At 32.0% G+C, this 24545-nt stretch overlaps 1 protein-coding gene across 1 annotated transcript; it reads right to left on the reverse strand.

The window, feature by feature from the left end:
- Positions 1-537: 537 nt before the first annotated feature.
- On the reverse strand, positions 538-11400 carry Cpr67B (Cuticular protein 67B). The gene is made up of 4 exons (XM_070635849.1): positions 11202-11400; positions 2108-2188; positions 1795-2008; positions 538-1697 (listed from the first exon to the last, which is right to left on the reverse strand). Exons 1-4 carry the CDS (start codon positions 11232-11234, stop codon positions 625-627), a joined length of 1401 nt encoding a protein of 466 aa, XP_070491950.1. The 5' UTR covers positions 11235-11400; the 3' UTR covers positions 538-624.
- Positions 11401-24545: the final 13145 nt, after the last annotated feature.

A 24545-nucleotide genomic window follows, 5' to 3' on the forward strand; every position in this document is an offset into this window, starting at 1 on the left:
TTTTTGTGCTACAATCAGCTTTCATACATTTCCTTCTACAAAATTGCAATCAATATCTCGGATGCATTTAACACGATACAATGCAAGTAAATCAGTTTTCTTGTGACAATCAGCAAGTGCAGTTGTTTGAATAGACTTACAATAAAAGAAAGAAAACAAGTAAAAGAAATGAAATTGTTATTAGCTGTAATTTGTTTGGCATCAATCCAATTCATTGAAAGTAAAAGCATTAGAAATGTTGAGGAGCCGCGAATATTTTTTCGACAAGTTTTGGATGCAACTGGTTTTTTTCCAATCGAAATCAATGTGCCTGATACAGTGTCATCAATGATGAGTGGATTAAGTTCAATGTACGATACCGTCTCAGGTTATTTCGGAAGTGGAAGTAGTGCGGGTCAAACGGAAGAGCAACCCCAACAGGTCATTCATGACGAGAACAGTGTCAATTCAAAAATGACTCAGAAGAAAAAGAAAGTGAAAAAAATTAAGAAGAGGAAATCTGTAAAGAGCAGTGATGACTACGATTATTTCTTAAGCTACTTCTTGTTGTAATTTATCATTATTTATTGTTTATTATTGTTAATAAATGCGTTCAAAATGACAATACATTTTTTGTCTGAATCTTTAAACTGTGTCCTTATATCTTATGGATCCGCGACCGCGATTAACTGAACGGTAAACTTTTTGCTTTGGGCTACTTTGTACGTCATGAACTTCATCTTCTGGTGCTAATCCATCGCGAATTCTTGTTGAAACTCTTTCTGGTTCTGGAGCTTGAATGCCTGCTCTTTGTTTTGGGTGGACTTGTGTGTCGTGGACTTCATCCTCGAATTGTTTACCAGCGGTAATTTTTGGCTTCTCATCATTAGGTTTGATTTGTGCTCTTTGCTTTGGATGAACTTGTGCATCATGTACTTCATCTTCTGGAATAAGACCATCGTGAATTTTAGCGGAAGTTCTTTCATCTTCTGACAGCAAGCCTGCAGAAATTTTTGCCGATTGTCGGAGATCCTCTTTCAATTTAAATTGTGCCTTTTGTTTTGGATGAATTTGTGTATCATGAACTTCATCTTCTGAAAGAATTCCAGCAGCTATTTTTGCAGAAATATTCTGTTCTTCATCGTCTTCAGTCTCCTTATTGTCTATATCAGTACGTGCGAATATTTCAATATGATCACTAGATTGTCCTTCAATATTTCTAGAGCTGCCATGATCATTGATAAAAGGAACTGCATAGTCAAAACTATAGAAGAATCCTCTTGGTTCACTAGTTACTTCCTCAACATTATCATATTGTCGTGCAACTCGTGACCTAGCTTTATTTTTTCCTGCAGCTTCAACAATGACAGAATCATCACGAACATCTCCAAACTCTTCAGCATTATCTGATGAAATATGTTTGTCGTATGACAAAATTGGATAGCGTATGGATTTCACATTTTGATTTGAGACTTGCCCTTCTAAATCATCATTGTCTGTGCTATAATATCCATTCGACTCTGCCTCAATCCCATTTAGGCGTGCCGCCTCTTTCCACAAACGTTCATGTTCTTCTCGAGCTGCCTTCACCTCTGGGGTTTCTGTCACAGACTGAATATCAAATTTTGGTCTATTATCAGTTTGATGAAAGCCCAAACTATCAGACCAATATTGCACTTCAACATCATTTCCCCATGGATCAATATAACGATATTGTCCTGTATGATGAAAATATTGATTAAACATAAAATCCAATAAACTAACCATGTCTCATGCTGAACATTCAAATTAATTGATTTTGAACAAAATAATTACCTCTCACTTCACCATTGCCATTTCCAGCTTCTAAGCGTGTTTGTTGATTGTCAGAATGTCCAAACACAAAACGTCCCAAACCATCTTGTCCATGAAATTGATTTGCATCATATACTTCCTCAGTATAATCATCACTATCAATTATCTTTCCATTATATGACTTTCCAGCTGCTGATACTTCACCAATTTTATTCGAATATCTTAAATCTAAGCTCTGATGGATATCCATTATGTGCGTGTTAAATAAAAATTCAAAAAAAAAAAATCATCATAAATTAAATTAAGTGGAATTATGATTGTTAGGGGAACTCACTTGCTGTGTTATGAGCTTTTGTGCTTCTTCAGGTGTAATGTCGATAAGTTGGATATGCGCGGCTCGAGTTAATGAAACCGCCTTGAAGGAATGAAACGAAAATAAGAAGAAGAAGTATTAATATAATTATTATCATATTCAAATTCATCGATATCTCTCCGTACTTAAATTGTATAAGATCCTTAAGTATGAATATAAAAATCCCATAAATTTTTGATTGAAATAAGAATTTATTTAAGTCCATGGAATTTTTTTTTTCATGATTGAGACATGTAAATGTTATCTTTTTGTCTACTGCTGTACATTCCGTGTAAACAACTCATGAAGATAATTCATGATAGTAATTTCAGAAAATTGCTACTTGAAACGGGTTGGGATTATTATCGTATATGGCAAGTTGATGATTGTCAAGATGATTAATGTATACAGTTTATTTGCTTAAAGATTACGTAAACGGGGTGCGACTTTTAAATTTAAATTTATTTTGGCTGTAAAATGATTGATTTTAAGTGACAGAAAAGAATTGCTGGTTCCTGGAATTCTATTGTTATAGGTTAATTCTAAAACTCTCAAATTGGACATGAATAATCTTCAGATTGTTAAATTACCGATGATCTTTAGGTGCACTTAACAACATGACAAGTATCATTTAAATGATCAAGGGCGGGTGTTACTGCGCGGTATCAAATATCCGACCCTAAGCCGATGTGACTCTCAAATTGCTGCAGAATTTATATTGAATGTTACAGTCCCTTCAACCAGATTTTGGAACCAATTTGTGATATTCTGGAATATTTCTAAGTCTTTCGGATTAATTTTCATGACACACTTGACTGTGGCGGTACCAAAATGTATCGCATAATATACTTTGAGAAGCATTCGATTAGTATCTAGATCTGTATTCTACATGAAAGTTCGAAGTCGACTCGAATTTTATATGGAGTTAAATCGACTCTGTAAACAAAATCCTCGTCGAATTCAAGCTCAACTCCAATATTTTTCTACAACCGACTAAATCTTAGGTAGCATAGCTATATGTTGCCTATTCAAATGAACCACTTGATGTTTCCTATTGAATGTGATTACTAGCTTTTCATTACATGATCTTTAACCTATAATAATAACTTTATCATCTATAGCATAATTAGGTACTAATGTCTTAAATTACTGTGCTAAAGAGATACTTCAACTCACACAAAGTGTGTATGCAAGTCAACAAGATTTCTATTTCCAAAGAATTTAATCACAATAGAAAAAGAAATAAAATTACAGGCGTGGCAGAATAGATTTTTAAACGTTAAGAAAGCTTCTTTCCAAAAAAAATTGGCAATAAAAATTCCTCAAAAAAATCCGCAACGCAAACAAGTTCATCGAACCTTTCACCGTCCATTTCTCAATAACTTTCTAACTTGTTTTAAGTCTAATCTCTTCCAAATATTATCAACATTAACAAATATTCTAAAAAAGTGACGAAGAAGAAAATGAAATGTTTTGATGATGCTTCAAGTTCATTTGCCTCATCTCACATGAAGCCTCATTTCCATAAAATTCAAATATCTAGTTTTTTTGATGACTAAATTATGCAAATTTATGGTAAAATTCTTTCTGAAGATAATAATATCCCTGGAAATGCATCCAAGTCTGGTTTTTGCGCACATTTAAAAATATTAATCAAGAACTGAATTTTTTCAAGTTACAAGAATTCGATGACATATCGGTCATTTACGATTTTTTTGTGTCGATCTAAAATTACGTTCAGATGTGCTGAAAAACTCGTTTTTTTCGCATCATCTTCTTTAATTCAAGTTGAATATAAAGTCTCTTTGCTCTCCCCATATCACCTTGAACTTGAATTTTTATGAACCTTATGTCTTGAATAAATTATTTGTCATTTCTTCTTGTAAATACTTTTTGTGTTTACGAATTTTATTCCACATGCTTTTGTTGTGCAGTCAGTTGAAATCGAAGACGAAAAAAAGTTAAACTTTCAGTTTCTTTCAGACGACCCTCATTAGTTATCGCTTCCATGTTTTCACATTAATGTGCTTGATACATTTTATACCAAACGATATGCCGGTCATGTACTATGATTTTTTCTGCAGTTTAACTTTATCCCTTCTTGTTATCTCATTAAATTGAGGTTAAAAGGATTAAAAATAACTTTGAAAATCTTTTATTGTCCGTCACGCGTTTCACCTACAAATCTGGTTCACTAATATGGTAATCGAATATTTTAAGCGACTGGATACATGCATTCGTGATATTTAAATATCATTCTTAATATGACTTTGAATGTATCTGTCTGCATATATTAAGGGTTATCCTAAAGTGACGACTAACGAAAATCAGAATTCCTTATAGTGCTTTACATACTGTCTTATGTACCGAAAATTGAATCATCAGCCTCCTTTCCCGAAAATCATTGACGTCATAACTGAATGACCCATAAAGATATTTTTGAAGATATCTTCATTTTTTGACAAACAATTTAATTGAACTATTCAATTCACATCTGATATAACAATGGGAACGTAAATTCCATCCACTTATAAGTCACGTATTGAAATCACTTGACGCATTTCAATGGAATCAAATATAATGTCTCATATGATGTCATCCTTCAAAAATCGATTTGTTTTTGACAGACCTATATATTCGCTTACATAGCATATATAAATATTAAAGCTATCACATGTGTGGTATATCCATAAAAAACATTGTATCCATAATGAATGCATTAAACGACTATTGTGTCTGACTAAGTTGCTTCGAATTCTTTAAATGCAAACTCATTCTCAATCTGGTCCAAACGACGAATTTGTGTGTCGAATGCTTCAAAATCAAATATTTGTCAAGCACCTGATGATGAAATTCAGTAGTTCTAAATTTTTGTTCATTTAGCCTTCATTTAGACCAGAGTTGGTAGACAGGTAGAAATAATCGGTGAAAGCCTGCCGAATAAGGGCTTCCATATGTCATCGTCGGAAGGCGGCAATCAGTGAAAGGCGGCAATCGGCGGAAGGTGGCAGACTGCAATATGGGGCATCAATGGAAGTAGACGGCCAAATCCGGCTTTTGCCAACTCTGGACAATATTTGAGTTGTATTTTTCAGACATATGGATAAATACCATATACGAAATGCGTGCATGTCATCAGAACATTAAAACTTGTGGATGCTTTTTCAGAATTCTTCACAAAACAATGGCCGCAAATAGTGTTTACTTTTTCCTTCTCGTGTTATTTTAAATGGAAAAAAGAGATCCAAAATGTTTGATTATGTATCATAATAAAGCCAACTACATATTTTTCGATGTTGTATGGAAGTGAGAAAAAAATCAATATTCATCATGGAATGGCAAATCATTCAATATGTACACACATTTGCAGTGCTACTATCAATCTACTCGACCATCCTATATAAACACAAGAAATGTAACATTTAATAAATCATCTATCAAAAGTAATTTTCGTAAATCTTTCGTCCTTTTTTTCCTATCCGTACGCATACATCGTGAGTGTGTATGGACATTGATTATGAAAAGAAAAAGCTAATTCATCTAGTCATATATCAATATTTTTTCTATCCAACAAAATGAACAGTCATAAGAAATATACTTTAAGATGAACGTAAGTGATTCTAATTCCCATTATTATTAAACAATAATGAATGTCAGTCAAGACAAATCTTTTAATTAGTCATCAATTTTTATTAAGCATACAGCTCGAAAAAGAATAATTATCAAAAAAGCAGAATAACGAGTTTCGGAATATTAGTGTTGAAAAGAACTCGAAACTTTCTTGATCTTTCTTTGGTCTTTTTCAGTCTTTATTAAAGTTGGGAATGGAAAAATTTGGGGATCTTTAAATTACTTTTTAATCAGAATAGCACGAGTCGATTAATCAATGCTAGAATTACATCGACCTGATGTTGGATTTAAACCGAATTCAAAACAAATCACAGTCACGTCTATCTGGGGCTAGATCATTGAATAATTGACCAATTTGTGCTATTTGTGTACAATATTCATTCAGTTTACAGACAAGCGAGCACCTTCCAAATTTTGAACTGTTAAAATAGGTGACTTGGACCATAACCCAAAACTGTGTCCACGACAAGATGCGACTTTGGCCTGACGGCGTCTTGACGACTGATTTCGATCTCTTTTTAACACGAAAAATGCGATTTGCCCCATTCTGAAGAACTAGACATGATGTCTAGGTAATAATTAGGTTAATGATAGGAACTTCTCGGAGATATTATGTCAAGTTGTATACTCGGGAAAGTGCCCCTCGGAAACTCTTGTAATTTCCTATTAGGTCTCTTGTGTTGGTCTCAATTAACTCCCTCTTGATGAAACAAATGAAGGACCTTCATACAACTTAATTTTGTGCAAGCATAGACATTTGAATATGTTAATGATGTTTAACATTAATTTTGTCACATTTCCAACAAACAAGTCCTTATATGAAAGGATACAGTATCTATGTACAAACACATGAACACAAAAGCTTTGTTAATTAAATGATGATCATATTAACTAGTCATGGCACGTTCTGATTTGGAATTATATGGATCATGAACGGTTGAATGATAACAAGTGTATTAGAGAAAATATTGAGATAGGGGAGAAGTAGAAAATCAACACATGTAGACGTTAATTGACATAGCAAAGACAAGTGCTTTCAAGAGAAATATTTATATAGAATGTTTGGAATTAAATAAGAAGAAGGAGAAATCACAACTATACTTCCAATATGATTAGCCTCTTAATAAAGTTAATTTTGAAAAGTCTGTATACCTCCTAATGAGATCTAATAAATAAATGCTTCTGTGACACTAATGAATAGAGTTAGGCAGTTCTAGTCTACTTGACATTCCTTAAATTCTATTAATTTGACTTTTTATGTCTTAATAACTTACACTGCCTACTGTAAATATTTTCCACAAAACGTGACTCTATTTTCTCATTTCCTCATTACATCATAGACTTTTACTCTAAAGAATTTGATTCACTTTAAGGAATGCTTGGCATTCTAAACTGCCGCAACTCTTTCTTCTCTTATTTCCATATAAAAAAATGCTCATGACTTTCTTTCTTTCTTTCGTTTAAAGAAGAAATTAATGTAGGAGATGAGAGAGAAAAAGTCAAGGTCGTCAATGGCGTAGAAAGTTAAAACGTGATATTGAAGCTACACACTCCCAATATCAATCAAATCAACTTAACGATTAAGCAAGCAATATTTTTAAGTAGTCATTACAATCAATAAATCCTTTTCTGTTTCCATCTCTCTCATTCTTTATTTCCATCTCATCATTGAAACGCTTAACTCAATCTACTGTATTCCTTAAATCTCAACTCACGATTTTATGGCGCTGATGATGAGTGACAAGGCGATTATTCAAATAATAGCATTTACATCTGACTCAATTCTATTGAGAAGTGCCAATTTTGAGGCTGAATCATCTGTCATTGCTCATGTTATAGCTATGCTTTTTTTTTTAAACAAATGTGATATCATTTTGTGCCTGAGATGAATTAACAGAAGGATGAAATCAATGTTTGAGTTTTGACATCAGTTGTGCTTTTATTTCAGACCTTGATATTGAAACAGCAGATGAACAAATTGAGTCTCATGTGATTCTTAACAATTTCCATTTGTTTTAAAATAACAGTCAAAAATATTGGAGGCAGGAACATCTTATCTAAATTATCGTCTGGGTACACCCATATTGCTACATTTAGACTTTGTGATATAAGAAGGGGATGTACACCTATGACGTCCTACACTTTTATGGAAGAATGGTTCAGCGCTTAGGGTTATGTGCCTGATGCTCTAGAACTATGTGACATTTCATGACTGTTTACTAAAATTTGTAAAGCACATCATTTATGAACAACCCCAAAACCATTTCAAAAAGTTTGTTTTTAAAATTAACTTAGCATCTTCTTGACAAAAATAAAGTTGTCTTGAATTACAAAGATGATTGGGTCTGAAATTCTTGTTTGAGTATGACAGTAAAATCGTTTAATTATATGAGAATCTTTAAATGCTGACACTAATTCACACTTAGTATGGACACAATGTGAAATGAATGTTAATAAATTTTAATAGTCCATAAGAGTTAATTTTTGATTTAATCAGTTTCGATTAGGTAATTTGGATCTTGATTTCAACAGTCGTTAAAGGAATCTTTGACCCGAACAGCATAGTATCTTCGCTAAGGCTTTTCTACGTCACCGTTTTGATGGGAAGTTGCATTGATGGCATCGTGACGGTGGATTTCGATCTATTTCTACTGCGAATCGCCGCAATGTGCAGCACGAGTGTACATACTTCTTAAATTTAATTATGTTGACAATAAGTTTAGATAAGGAATCATTGAACATAATGTCCAACATTTCAAAGTAATAGCAAACATGAGAGGAAAGTTCTAAAAATACGATTCTCTGATGGATGTCGTAAGCGAATGACTCCACAAGTTATATCCACAGATTGATATTAAAGAACTTTCTGTGAAGCTCTATAATTTAATGAACTTAAACATCCTCGAGTCTGTTTATTTAAATTAAATCTTCTACGTAGTAAATGGGAATCCATAAGATTACTCTGCAAAGACAAAAGCCACGCATATTTTTATGCCACAATTCTGTCTTATTAAATAACAAAATTCTTCAAGACTTAACCAGCATTAAAAATAATCAAAGTATTCAATTGATTCAATTAAATGGCTACCTAGGTATTAATTTAATGAATCAGTCTAGAACTTAATGAAATGCTTTAGTCTATGATCATGAAAACTAAAGACAGGAATTATATGCTAGTGCTTTAATTCCAACTTCCAGTAGTTGAATTCCAACAATCAGTAAGATATTCAAAGAAGTTCCATTGTTTAAGTAAAAACAAAATTATATTTAAAAATTTAAATAAACAAATGAGCTTTACTTCTGTTGTAACAATGCTACTCGTGACACCCATGCTGTGTATATCTCACTTCACATCTGACATTATTATCTTCTTTAGCATTCTATACTTTTAGTGCATTATTTACATACACATAAAAACAAGGATGATGGAAACTGAAGAGAAGAGAGCGAATAATGTTGCTGCATTCAAGAAAACAGTCATGGGATTTAACATGAAAGATTATCACTCTTGAATGCATGAAGCATCTCATTTTCATTTATATTTCATTTTGATACATCTCACCCTCTGTTTCTCTTAACAAGTCTCTTCAATTAATATCTAAATGCCATTATTAATTATTTTCTGTATCAAAGCATTTATAGCTTGATTAAATGTATTGTTGTAAAATCATAGCGTGCAACAAAACAATGCATGGAATGTTAAAAGTGAGAAATTTTTTTAAATTTTTAACGGTCATAAAATTTTCAAATTTTACCGTTGATAAAAATTTCAAATTTTAGCAATCATTGAAAATTTAAATTTTCAACGGCATGCAAAAATTCAAATTTGAATCCGATTTAAAGCAGATATTTTGAATTCAATTTCAGCGCAAATCTTCATGAAACCAATCTAAATGCGCATTAATCCTCTTCGTAAAGATTTATATCCCAACCGTCGTTCGTCTTTTATCCCTTTTTTTTCTTCATCCCATTTCCAACAATTACGTTTACTTTTTTCCGTAAAAGTTTAATGGAAAATTATCGTAGTAGCAAATTATTAATGATATGATGACGACGATTTACCAAGTTTTAAGGAAAAGAAATTGTAAGATAAGAATAAAGAACAAAATCTAAAGAACATAAATGAAATAAGAATCTCTCTAGAGAATAGATAAACTTTCATTGTATTATATAGAACATAGTAGTAGAACCCACAAGCATGTGGGACGGATATTTCTATCAAAAATAAATCTCGAGAGAGATAAACATGTGAAGAGAACAAATTAAAGACAAACTAAGAAATTTTTGCTCGTCTCAAGCCATAAATTGTTCACGTTTCGCCATAAATAAACTGTTTTTTTTTTTTTGCCATATCAGTTTAGATGTGCGAGTGAAACTGGATCGAAAAGTAAGGAAGTTTTCTGTTGGTTTTAATGACTTGATGACTTTTTAAAATGCAGCACACACTTGACGTTCTGTAAAAGCATTAGAGACGAGTAAGTCAGTTGAATTATCCTTACTTTCCGTCCTTAAATATCAAATGTGTTAATTACAATGCTCAACATTATTCTTGGAACTTGCTCTAAATGTCAACAGTATTTCATTTCATTTTCATCGTCTGAAACTTTTTGCAAATGCGTACATTAAAGTACATGATGTTGTAATACATAAGTTGAAAATCCACAGAGATGAAGCTTACGTAGGATAGATGTATTTTGTATCGGACAATTGAATTATTAACAGAATGGACGAAATATATAAAACTTCTTCAAGATTACGTTGTGACCTTTGTGGATTTACTGTGTTCTTTACTTTTATTAATGACACTGCAAGGAGATCAGTACGAAAGGCAATGGATATTTATAGGTTGAGAACAGCTTTTGATTTTATAAGGATTTCTTAAGAATTTCATATTAAAAGTTGTTGATGAAATTCACAGGGATTATAAACTTGATTTTAGTCAATAAAAAATTTAATTCTGGATGTTTCTGGATAAACAGTCTAAAAATATCTTTTGTTTTGAATCCAGTAAGTCAGATAACAACAATGCTTATTTAATAAGTTTAACTTTGTTTATTCGTCGGAGTTCAAAAACAGACTAATTATGTATATGAAGGGGACTAACAATAATAATAGGGGAAATTAACCAATTGTATTTTCAAATATAATTTGAATATTAAACGACAGTTGACATATTTTTCACAATAACACACAAATTATAGCCAAAAAAAGAAACTAGCTAAAATGTCCTTTATCGTAAGAAGACTTGAGATATAGGAGACGATGACATATATTACACCCAGTTGTGATAATAAATTATTCAGTGAGAATATTTTGGACACCAATTTATATCATTAACAATGCCATAATAGTAATTACATTCTTCCTTTTATATTTCACAATATTCCAATAAATTATCTCTTTTATTGCCATTATCTTTATTCAACAGGCATCGCTCTTATCTTACCATTAAGCACAATAATAAAATATTAAGCTTCATTTTTAATCACAAATTTTACACAACACTGAACTTTATGTCCCTTCTTGCTTATATGCTTATAATAGTTTCCTTTCTTATCACATTGATTTTTATTCTATATATATTTTTTTAAAGAAGATACACACATGCGTTGGTTCTCGTCGCGATCTTTAGAAGCTATAACAAACTTTAATTGAATGTCTGTTGCTTATATATAGCTTTCTGGACGCGTTCTTTCAGTATTTTTTTAAACATCTTCTCTCTTCTCACTGTCGTTATACATTTTCTTTTTATTATTTTTTTACCTATAATAATCAAGTTGGTGTTTGTCCAAATCAGCTTTATTAACGTCTGCCTTATGTGTGGATGAATAAACTGCTGTGAGAGAGAAGCATTGTTATTGAAAAAAATTTATTGAGAATGTGCACTTACCATGCTGATAAAAATAGACTTCTTTTTCGTGGATTGCGATTCAATGAATGAAAAATTGGTAATGAATAAATTATAGCTTAGCCGAAATTTAATGGATATTCTTACAAATTTGAGATATTTATAGCATGAAGGTTGATTTTGCTAAGGTTTAGTAAAATTTCTTGTCGTGTAACAAAATATTTTTGTTAACCGAGATGAATATGAAAATATGAGGACTGAAGGGAATGGGATTTTAAGGCATTATAAACACAACTCTCTGGTATGCAACTTCCTGGTGTGTAAGGGTCTGTTCTATAAATATTTTCTTGTTTCCATGTTATCGAGAGCTCCAATTTCATCTTGATCTCGTGTATATTAAGAAGTTCAAGTATCTAAATATCTGAAAAAGCACAAATTTGGAAATGGCAGGATTTGAGCAGACGGTCTTTGGAGTTACCAAACCATATTTGTCGATTCCCGATTACCAGAGCTAGAAGTCGACTCAATTTTGTATGAAATCGAGTTGACTTTAATCGACTTCGAGCTTTACCGATTAGTCCAAATTTGGGCACTTAACTGCTAAGTAAAAAATAATTCACGCGCAGCATGTTATGCCTCTGTATATCAATTCAAGTTAAAAAGCTTCAAGCTATTTCAATTCGATCATCAGCAATTGACTTCCCATAATTTACAAAAACTACAATAACTGACCCTTAAGTTTTTTGTGGCAAGTCATAAGCCTACAAAAACAAACAGTAATCACGATGTTCATGAATTAAGTAATAAAATAGGCAAAATCAATGCATTAAGTGCTTCTTAAAGATGGCTCATACATGATTACTGAAACTTCCGAATGATGTATCCCATTGATTTCGCATTACTTACAACTATTGATGCATCATCATCGTGATTACGGTTCTTTTGTTAGAGTAATTAGTTACACATCAATATGGAATGTGAGTTTGAAGATTCCATATCTCATGAATCGCATTATGTTGTGTCATGTATAATAGATTTCTTTTGTTGCAATCTTTATAGATATAATTGTCGGTCAGGTAAATAGTTACATGCTGCGATGAGGAAAAAAATAAGCTTTAGGTGAATATTTTAAGCAGTCAATGACACTCAAATCCGGTTTTCTTCTTCTAGCACAAATTATGACACAATAAAAAAAATATTTTTCGTCAATCATCAAATAAATAGATGGATATCTATGCATTCATACTTAATTACGTCTTCATTTTACACTGTCTTGAAAATCATTGAACTATCGAGTAGGAGTCTTGTTTTGAGATCTCATTAAGTACATAAATAACTTGAATATTATTAACACTAGTTTTTATAGACAACGAGAAGGTAGCATTTTTATCAGTTCAATGACTTTGCTGTATATTTGGGTATAGAAGCTTTTCCAAAAGTTTCTTCAAGAATGGAATAAAATGGAATAAGAAGAAATCAAAAATGAAGAAGTTGAAAGTTTTGTTTTTGAGATTTGATGTAGAACCGTTATCTAAAAATATTCATATTTAGTTACAAGGGGGATTCTCGGTTTGGAAATCGTTGATTTGGATGAAATATTTCTGGTCTGATTTAGCTAAGCAACTCGAGGGTATCATGCATATTAAAATGCATTGCCCAAGCAATTATAATTGGATCATACTAAGTGCCGGTCAAGTAAGAGTCGATGAAATCTTGAATCTTGTTCCGATATCACGGTAATCACCGAGTGTTGCACCCAAATTCGATTAATTAATGAGGAATCCCTTATGACCCTAGGACAAACACCTAGTGTAGGTGTATATTGAGGTTCCAAATGGAACAAGTTTTCATGTAACTTCTAAGGGGTCATTTACTTGTTACATTCGAATTTAGGAAAGTAGAAGGCGGATTATGATTTTCTAACCAATTAAACAAAAGAAACGGAATAAATGAACAGACCCTAAATGGCTTGAAAACCACTTTTTAATTTGTGTCGCTCGAATTAAAATGACCATATTATTTGTTAAATCACTAGACACCCTGTCGAGTTTAAAATTCATAAACAGCTATATCGCGGTTGCAGCAAATAAGTATCCAATTAGTACATCACTGCAATACCAAAGCACTTCAAAAGTTTTCAATAGAATGAATAAATTCTTATAGAACAGTTTTTAATTCATATAATCAGACTATTATTCAGTCATCCAGAACTATCATCAATAATTCATAAACTATGATACGAAATCTTCAAAGTAACTTTGAAGGAATGAATTAATTCAATAAATTTATTTCTATTCAAGCAATAACAAAGCAATCAATCAATATTATAATGATTTCTGCTTCTTCTTTATTTATTGAATGTGCTACATGATTTTATTGCGGATATTGAGCCATCTTATCCTAAATTTTGCATTATATTTTTAAGTACAATCTCATGCTCAGTTAAAATATCCATAATTGCTTTTATAAAAGTCTGTTGAGAATGATTATAATATTTCATTAAATACATGAGAAAGTCAATGTGACGTAATTCCTTTGGTCCAAGGTATTCGATAAGTTCTTTAAGCCTCCCATCCTGAGTGTTTGGAACAATTTCTTTTAGAAAATCAAATATTTCTTCTCGACTAGAATGTAAATTAAAATGAAAATGGAAGTGAAAAAGACGAAGAGACAATTAAGGAATTTGAATTGTTTTGTTCTTATCCACCCATACTTATTCTACTGTTGATAGCTACCTTAAAATTGTATCATTATTGCGAGACACAAACTCACGATTTTCTTCAATAATGTCTTGGTTTGAGAATAAAATTCTACCCTTCACAGTGTTCTCAACATTACAAAGGCACTCGTTGGATAGATACTAGAGGAGAAGAAGAAATTCATTAAAGTAAATGAAGCTGAATACAATTATCTCGTTTCTTTGGATATCCTTTTACTTGTATAAATATGAAAATACTTAAAGCACAAAAGCTCATTGTGGAGTGCAAAAAAATTAAAAATCTACTGAAATTTGAAGTAATTTTTCGTTTTAGTTCCTCAAATATCGTAATTTAATAATTGACGTTACAGTTGTATACATTTTGTTGTTATATCCAACCAAAAGAAAATAGTGTGCTATTAAAGTCATTTAAGGGCGCTTTGTCTACACATTTATGCACTCATTACTTGATAAGATCGAAAGATATACCGTAAGTATTGATTTTTTTTTTCACATCAACTTTTTATATTTGTCACAATTTAGCAAATGGTTTTGTAGGAGGTATGAAGGAAGAATATATTTAATTTACCTGTTCTACTTCTGACTGGGGGTGAATTTTTGATTTGATGTTATCAAATTGTTCCATCGAAAAAACGAAAACTTTTCAGGCCATTTTTGAACAGGCAGCTCTCCCGTTCAACACTGGTTCTTCAAGGCAATCAGATGGCTGTTACGTGGAATCCACTTTCCGATTTTCATGTCAGTTTTCATGAAAATTCCAACAACATGGCTCCCATGAATAATTTGTGCCGATCGGGTCTAAAACTTCTAACTAATGCAAACGGTATTGCAACGTTCCTTTATAGAACGCGCGGAAAGGTTGTTTGTTTGCTTACTAACTAGTCAATCCAATTGAGAAGTTTAAAACAAATTTGCCATTTAAATTCTGATATTTTCACGAAGTCAATTTTGAATATTTTAAGCTCGAAGAGGTGTTGTGCTTGATACTTTGGTATTTGGTAGGAACATGAGAGGTTTTTAGCTTCCGTTGTGTAATGATTGATCCGAATTGAACGTTAAATTGATCGGAAATCGGGCATCTGGCTGGCAGGACTCTGAGATGGTGCCAGATTTAATCCGAATTTGGCATCAAGAGTCTCGTCTACCTGTGACCAGATTTTTGAAAGATTAACCGATTTGTACTGATTTAGTCCTCGTTGTCTGATAGCTATGGGAAAATTTAACGGATGTTGCCAGTGCATAGGAAAAAGAATTATGTCAGTGATTATATCTATCCGATGATGTATCACAGATAACATATCTGAATAGCTACATCCTAGATACACACTTTAACAATGAATTCAAGATCTATTCAAAGAATCAATTCAAGAGCTTGTAAAACCCAAAATTCCCAGTTGTTTCAAAAAATTATCGTGACTTTGCATTTATTTCTGTTATTGAACATCACAAAATTGATGAATATCTTCAGACATTAATCAGAGATGAATAATTTATGAAACATCATTGTTATTGTTAATACAAATTAAAAGTATTAAAAAATGCGCCGTAATCACCTTATCACCATAATGTCAATTTGTTAACGATCTCTTGTCACACAATTTATAATAGTAATAAGTACCTTGTAAGTTGAAAATTCATTAACAATTTAGACGCTATTAATTGTTTGTAAACAGTACAGCATACATCGACAATTACACTGAATTCATTTACTTTTTTAAATGTGGCTAATTGGGTGGAATTGAGTATCATGAATATATAACGCGTTCACTTACCTGTCAATCAAGAAATCAATTAATGACTCAATAAAAATTACCTTCGGCTTATCAAATTGGATTGGAATTAAAAACACAAAATAAATAAACTTTATAATTGCTTTGTTGAACTGTGATTTCTACATGACTTAATGTAGGAGTAATGACCTAAGGCAATCTTTTAAATTGGATTATAATGATAGGAACTATTAGGATCAAATTGATATTACATTATTAATGAGAAATAAGAGCGCATCAGTAGGTCGGAATGTTAAGTGTAGGAAAAGTTCAAAACATCCATAAAAGTTTTAATGTTTTCACTGGAGCAATAAAAAGAAAGAAAACGAGAGATAGAAGTGAATTTTTTTTAAAAATACCTTAATAAACTTTGAAAATATTTCACAAAGTGATATAATCGTGCAATGTAAGCATAAATAGAACGGAAAGCTACAGTATTTACGCCTTATTCACAACTTTCCTGTTAAAGCCGAATAAAATTTTCAATGCGAACCCTTCTTTCTGGTCCATAAATCAATAACGGTACTTTAAAATCATTTCTTTTTATATCAACTCATACGGAGAATTTGGTAATAAAATTATGCTTCGAGAATTTTCGCAACATGATCCAGTGCTTCTGAAGTTTATTTATGCGAAATTTGAAACATATTCTTTACTGTGAAATTTAATATTTTATGCTTTTGCGTTTGTAGTGCATTGTACTTTACCATTGTAGTAATTACTTCTGTATCTTGTAAATGCAGGAACTTAATAGCCTTTAGCGGGATATAATATATGAACGAATAAATTATCACTGATTTCAAAACAAACTAAAAATTTCTTTGCAGGGGACTAACAACATTAAAAAGGGGGAATCAACTAATTTTTTGGTAGGTATAATTTGAATATAAAATAACCGTTGACATGTTCTCAATAACCATTCCTTTGTGTAATCTTTTAACAATCACAATTGATAAGCAGTCACAATATTATCATGGAAACGACACTTAGAGTGGTTTTATCAAAATTCTTATTGCTTGCTATTTGTATTAATGTCCCAAAATCACCAAGTGCTCATCAATTAGTACAATTAATTTTATGAAAACAACACCACTGTTAAGAACATTTAAAAGCGTGCTGTTTGGGACTCAACATAAAAGATTGAGTTCCACTGAATCTCAACCATATACCTTCAATTTTCAAAAGCATGCTATAGCATTAACAATAATACATTTCTCAAAAAAAGAAATAATCCTAAAGTTTCTTCTTTCTTCACCTGATGAAAACTCGAAATTAAAGTTTATGGAAGGAAGGTTTGAAATTTAATATGAAAGGTAAAGGCAATTTCATAAATAACTAATGTCAGTGATGAATTTTAATTCTACCCACTTATTATAGCTTCATTTAACCTCAACCATTGCCATTTAAATTATTATCTAGTTAAAATGATATATTTTGGTAAATTTTATAAGCAATTACATAGATTGGGTTACCAAAGAATTATTGGCACCATCCTTTTCCTTGTAACTCTTTTAATTATCTTAATTAACTTAAATTGTATAGGAATACAATTTCAATTTGTCCCGGTCATGCTAGAAATTTTTGACAAATGTAAGTTATTAATTACAAATTTTCCAATAGATTTTCATTTTCATGGCATGAGCTATACTCAATTATTATTATTTCAATTCGCTCAATTTTCACACTCAGTGCATTACAGAATGCGGACGTGTTCACTGACTTTTTTGCTCGTATTTAATGCAATACAAAACGTAAGTGGAATAAAATAATGAAAATAAGGTTAAGTTGAACTTAAAATGCATTAACAAAGCGCATTTTTGTTGAAAGTACGAAAAAGAAGTGTAGTGGAACTGCTTAAATGTTGAATTGCATTGTCGAGTGTTATGATAACAATCACACTGAAACTTCAAAGTTGAACATATAAAGTACATCCATATGAAAATGGAATTTTGTGATTCCTTTCTCGAGGTTAAAATGTGCTTCTCAACCTATGCTCCACGATACACTAGTGCATTGGTCGGCATATAGTTTATTGCATTTCTAGTGTGTCGGGGAACACAGGTTGCCCTTGGCAAAGGTTCCATGAGGGTCCATTCCCGCATTTAGAGTTTGTCGAAAGCTAGATCTGTCTTTAGATTCTGCCACACCACTGCAATAGTGTCTCGTAAATTGTACAGCGAAACACCCGACTTACACTGTAATAAAGTAAAGTAATGTTGTGGGTATGGACATTACATTAGATTTAAATTGTGTTGTAGATAGGAAGAAAAGAATCAAATGGCAGATATCAAAACCAAATTGAGTTCGTTGCAAATCGTTAAGAACTTGTTTAAAATTTTATACTTCACAAGTGCCAACAGAGAAAAATTCCATGCTAATTTTAATCGGTTTTTGGCGAACTGGAACGAACTTAAATCGACTTCGACCTCTCTAAAAAGATTGTGTTACGTTATTTCCGAAAGATCCCCAAAAAATGCAGTTGTGAACTAAATTTTCCTAAAAATTTCTAACGCAATGTGCATGCATGCATACGGCAAAAATGCGCAAAAAGCAAAAAATAATAAAGCCAATGAATTTCTAATGATTCTTATACTAGATTGCAAGCGTATCAAATAAAATTGAGCATGATATAAGGGTTATCGAAGATTTGAAGCTGAATAATAATGAGAAAAACATTTCGATTTTTACACCCACAACAAATTCTATCGACATAACAGATTTGAAAAGTAAGCACGCAAGAGCGAATGAAACTTTTTGCAAAATCATTTAATGATTTTTTTCTTTTTGTGCTTTAAGAATTGGATGAGAAGCTTAATCCATTAAAATCCCGAGGAAAGCGACAATTGCCAAATTTGAATGGTCACGGAATGATGAATGAGATGCCAATGAATGACAGATTACAAAACAACGGGATATCTATGGATCAGGCAAATGCTGAAGTTCAATCAACAATGAAAACCATCAACATACCAAATTCAAAAGGAACTCCATCGTTTTCCATTCATGCAAATACGGTTTATATTTTATATCCATCTGTTTTACAAGATCCAAATATTTTCGGTCGATTATCGATTCCTCAAATTGTTAATTTAGATCCAGAGCATGAACAGTCATTAAATCAGCAAGTTCAATCTCCATCAAATCCAACATTGATGTCATCAAGGAGATCTAATTTTCAAAGTGATTCTAATAATCTTGGAAGCTACAGAAAACGACGAAATGCTGCATCACAAAGTCAAGAAAATAACAACTCAAATCCTGAGCTGACAACAAATCCACAAAGCGGAGAAAAAAGAAACGTTGAAAATAAATTAGAAGGAACAATTGTTGTACTGAATCAAGATGTTATAGAACAAAACACAAAGCAATCGTATTGATAGGTAAGCTCAAAGTATAATCGTAAAATCCGATAAAAGAAAGCATGTGTAGGAGGTTGAACAAAAGGAAAAATATTTCTCAATAAAATCAATTTAACAGTATTTTGATTCCATTTTCGATATGATGCGAATCGGCCGGAAACTTTTGATTTACTTATACGGCTAAATAATGAAATCATAACATTCCAGTGGGGGAAAATTACATCCATGTCGAATGACAGTTTAATAAGAAATTAAACTAAGTCGTAAAAATCGATTTTTTAAGGTAAGATTTTCTTATTGGTGTTGGTTTTGTGCTTTGTGCTCCCCTTTTTCCTCATTTTCTCTTTCGTTGAATTTTCTTTATTTTCGTTACATTTCCATTCACTCATTCACAGCTTACAATTTTCCGCAAGTCAACGATTGTGGACGAATTCTTTTTTTTTTTTTGCTTTGTGTGCTACTCGAGAATTACATCCACAAATTAAACATTTATTACGGTTCGTATTTTTTAACGTAAAAAAGTGAAATATTTGTAACAAAAGCAAAGCTGACCGTAACTCGAAAATTGGACGATCTCTGAAAATGAAATTTATTTTCATCCTACATGGAAATAAAAAAAAAATTAATCAAGGGCACGTGACTTTGTGGTTTTATGACAATTTCCTTTTGATACGCATTCTTGGCACCCAAATAGCACGAGTCGATTAACAAGTCCCATGGCTGCTTTCTATTTACATGATGCTGGATTCAAACCAAATCCTGATTCAAGTTTGAGTCACGTCGACATTGACAGATTCTATTTTAAATCCTACACTGGACCCAGATTTTGAATAACCGACTTGTGCTATTCGGGTCAGTTATACCCGATCGGCACATATTGAAATGTTGCCACCACGGCGACGAAAACAACCGGATTTGCCAAGTGGCAGCCACTTGGCTTTAAGTATACGACCGAGTCGTCGCCGTGGTGGCAACATTTCAATATGTGCCGATCGGGATACTGATTTGTCATTTTGTTCAAATTTGACTGTGTATATGAGATTATGTCTGTCTACATACATATCATTGTATCTTTCAATGAATTTCTAGCAGAGCTCGCAGTCGATTCGAAGTGACTTTTTCATAGCAAATCGAATTCGACTTCGAGCGCTGATTTTTGGATGCTCTGATTGACCTTGGAAGAGGAATGGAACACACTTGCTACCAAGGGTCTTAATCCTACCACTTCCTGACGCAATTTATGAAATCCATTTGCATATCACTAAACTAGAGGTCGAAGCCAACTGAGTTCGAAAATCAAATTGAAATTTGTATGAAATGTTATACTTCACAAGTGTTAGCAGAAAAACATTACACGCAAATTTTACTCGGTTTTTAGCGAATCAGAACGAACTAAAGTCGATTTTGACCTGTACCCTAAACATCAATTGTAGTAGTGATATCCAAAAGGATTTTTGAAATCATTTCTGCAATTCTGGAGTTCTGGGATTTTTGAGGATATTTTGTAATATTTGAAAGTTTCCACATCTTGCATGGTACTCAGAACTTGTTTTAACACGACTCTTCTTGCATATTTCATAATTCTACAGACAGTGACAGTGCTAGAAACAAAGAAAGGCACAAATTGTTCATACCTAAACTCCCACACCCAAGTTGCGTTCTAATCCACATTATAACAGCTTGAAATCACACAAACCACAAAGTCATTTACCCTTGATTGATACGACTTCATTTTACTTGTCCAGTTTTTTTAATCAATTTCACTCTTTTTATTTAAAATTTATTTTGGTCCATTTCCATTTCCATACACTTTTTATTTGCTCTTTTCTGTTATTCTGTTATGATTCGGTACTCAAACAACATTAAAAAAATTTTTAGCAGCATATTCTCGGAACATTGATATATTTTTATTATAAATTGTTGCTATTTTTTTCTGGCTTTTTCCAAAAAAAAGGGAAACTTTCATCCTTTGATATTACAAACATTGAATAATTTCTTTAGGCAGAAATGAATTTTTTTTCATCATCAATTCATGGTTAGGATTTACAAACGAAAATAAATGTCTTACTTATTGATTTTTTTTTTCTTCTCTCCCTTCTCTTCGTTCCTTTCATTTCATTTCATTCCAATCGATCCCAATTCATCTCATTTGAATATGTTATCATGGATAAAAAGATGTGCATCATGATTAGAGGTAGGTTCTATAAATAGGATATATCTATATTTTTTTTAGGTATATAGCAAGGAAGAAAGTTTTGATCCCAAATGGTAATGATAATATAGATAAGGAGGAGGAGAGCAATAAATTAACTTAAAATATATTCATTTTAGGTGTAAAAGAGTAACGATTTTTTTTTATTTGATTTTTTTATCCTCAAGTCTTTGAATCTTCTCATTTTTTTATTTTGGTTTAATTGATTATTTGGTAGATTTTCATATTAATTTATGATATCGTGTAGAATCACTTATTTCATAATAGTAAAATGGACTTTTCAAGCTTGCATAATCACTTTTTGAACTTCTCAATATTATTCTTCTGGATCATTTGTGGGCAACCTTTTATTTTTCACAGCACACCTTAGTGATTAGTCTATAACAAAACCGCACACGACATACGGTTCATGGCATTTTCATAAGAATTCGGTTCAGGTCGCGGCAGACAGGCTAATTACCACTGCTCTAGATGTTGTGATTTTCAATATCCATGACATACTTTGAATTTCAGATTTTCCAATCATTTCAAGTATGGTACATCAAGGGCGTATTCGGGGGATGATTTGTGGGTCAAAACCCCTACTTTTTGGAAAAAATTCCAAAAAACCCTCAAAAATTTGGCAATCAATACAGAATTTATTTTTCAAAATTTCTGGCTCCGCCCCTGTCCCACAAGATATCAACCCGACCGACACATCATATGATGATGTTATGGAAACATTCTACACGACGTCTTGATGACGGTCATTTAAAAAATTGTCATATGACTGTCGTTTGTGTTTGACCGTCTTCAAGACGTCATGATGTGTTGCTAAGCCAAAGAACTTTATATAAAGATATTTTTCAAGTCTTTGATCTTTAAGAAATTTAATTTTTATATTTGAATCTCAAAAAGAATGAATTTAAGCTGCAGTTTACAAGTTAATAATTTGTTTGAAAAGTCTATCAAAGCTTTACAGCATTAAAAGTTTGCCTTCAATCAACGTTTCTTAAATTATGCTTTATGGCATCAAAGCTCGAAGTGAGTCCTTATTGCTAATGGACAATTTCAGTGAAATGACACTAAACCCGAGCAGGATGATGTCTCGAGCTGTATTGTTCTCCATAAATATTATTCGAAATCAGGAGTCAGGATGCCGTCAGGTACTAGTGCTCTGTACTAGTTAGGAATGGTAACGTACCGGTATCCTAAAGAACACGCTGAGCTGCTCGGGAAAGTAACTCCACAAAATATTACAATGTTTCACGGAAATAAATTGGATATAAACTGAGTCGTAAGATCATCTTTGCCTTAGATTGATTATATTCCTTAAAACTTCAGAGTTTGAATATTGGAAAGCTGATAATCTTATGAAGAATAATATTGATGAGTTCAGAGTAGGATTATGCATAGTATTATAGTTATTAATGCCTTATCTATCGAAGAAGTAAGTATATAAGCAGAAAAAGTATTTTTTCTATCCATAAATTAATAATAATATTATTTTTTATGCCAAAAATGTTTATATCTTCTTCGCTATGCTTAATTTCTGCTTCAATAAAAATCAATAGGATTAAATTATGTCCTATAGGCTAGTCGAACCACATTATATAATCAATTACAAGGTACTTCAAAGGTTTCATTAAAAACATTATTTTTTAGAGAATTAATAACTTGTGAATATGGAAAAATGTGGAGCACTTTTTGTTGGATAGACCAAAACTAATTGAAACTATTGAATTTTTTTATGTAGCAGATGGGACAGATCCGATTTGATATATTGTACGTAACGTAAAGACGAGAGAAACATTCCTTAATACAGTGTAGCTTTAGCGCATTTCCTTTGGCAATAAGATATCTATTCCGAAAAATGATCCTTCCGAAATGCCTTAGTAGCCTACTTCAAATCTGTTTACAGAGATATCCATAGACAGCATAATAGGATCAAATTCAAGTGTAAAACACGAAAAGCCTTTCAGGAATAAAGGAATAAATGCTAACAATACTACATGATCCGATCAAAATCCATTTGAATTGCAATATCATGTTGAATTTATTAACTAAAGCTTTACGTAAAGCTTGAAGCTGCAGAACAAAAATTTGAATAGAAATTTCACAGAATTGTTTCAATGCCTCAGAAAATTACCCTGAAGAAATGATTCAATTTGTTTCAATTTCCATAGAAAATGCGCTGTCGTAATTAATTTTATGTTGCCATTTTCACTACATTTTCTGTTTTTTTGTTCCTCTCTCTTTCATTCTCTGTATATAAAATAGCTCATAAAATGGAAACATGAATGATAGCATTGCTTGTGACATTAGGAAATGCAAAACGTGTTTCTTCTTTTTGCCTCTTTTTTTTTTGTTACCCAACATACTTTTTTTATTCATTCTACGTTACATTAAGCGTTCGGTTCATTGAATTTTATTATAATAACACCACACTAAGAATATTTTTTCACGGTTCACACACCCAATTTTATCTCACAAAGCCTCTTACTCTTATGTTGTAAGCTAATTATGCACAGATATCTTTTCTTATAGACATACTTGAACGATAAAGGAATCTGTTATATCTTCTAAATTCTTAATGAAATTTACTATAAATTAGGATATTTTTGGATTCCAGGTATCGTTGCATGACTTGTGCTTGTTTGGGTTTCTTTAGGCATAATCAGTGTTACTCAAACTGTTTTGGATTATGGTACTGCAGGGGTCGTTTGCTTATTACGTAAAACTCTTGAATGAACGTGGTAGGAGGTCAAATTTTGGCATTACGTAATAAGTGAATAGTCCTGTTCCTGATTTGCTTGTTTCAACTGGTTTAGAAGTAAACTATTGTGACTTGCAAAATTGTTACTTTTTTGGGTATATGCATCAATGGATTTAAATATATTCCAG

This window comes from Chironomus tepperi, unplaced genomic scaffold (assembly GCF_022539635.2).
Source record: "Chironomus tepperi strain 1889 unplaced genomic scaffold, CSIRO-AGI_Ctep_v1 contig_100, whole genome shotgun sequence".
Taxonomy (NCBI): domain Eukaryota; kingdom Metazoa; phylum Arthropoda; class Insecta; order Diptera; family Chironomidae; genus Chironomus; species Chironomus tepperi.

Excerpts from the sequence above, each read along its gene's own strand:
- Cpr67B (XM_070635849.1), bottom strand. The coding sequence starts at position 11,234 with ATGAAGCTTAATATTTTATTATTGTGCTTAATG. Across the intron at positions 2,189-11,201 it reads TTTTATTATTGTGCTTAATG|GCGGTTTCATTAACTCGAGC; the intron begins GTAAGATAAGAG and ends CATTCCTTCAAG. Across the intron at positions 1,698-1,794 it reads TGGCAATGGTGAAGTGAGAG|GACAATATCGTTATATTGAT; the intron begins GTAATTATTTTG and ends TTCATCATACAG.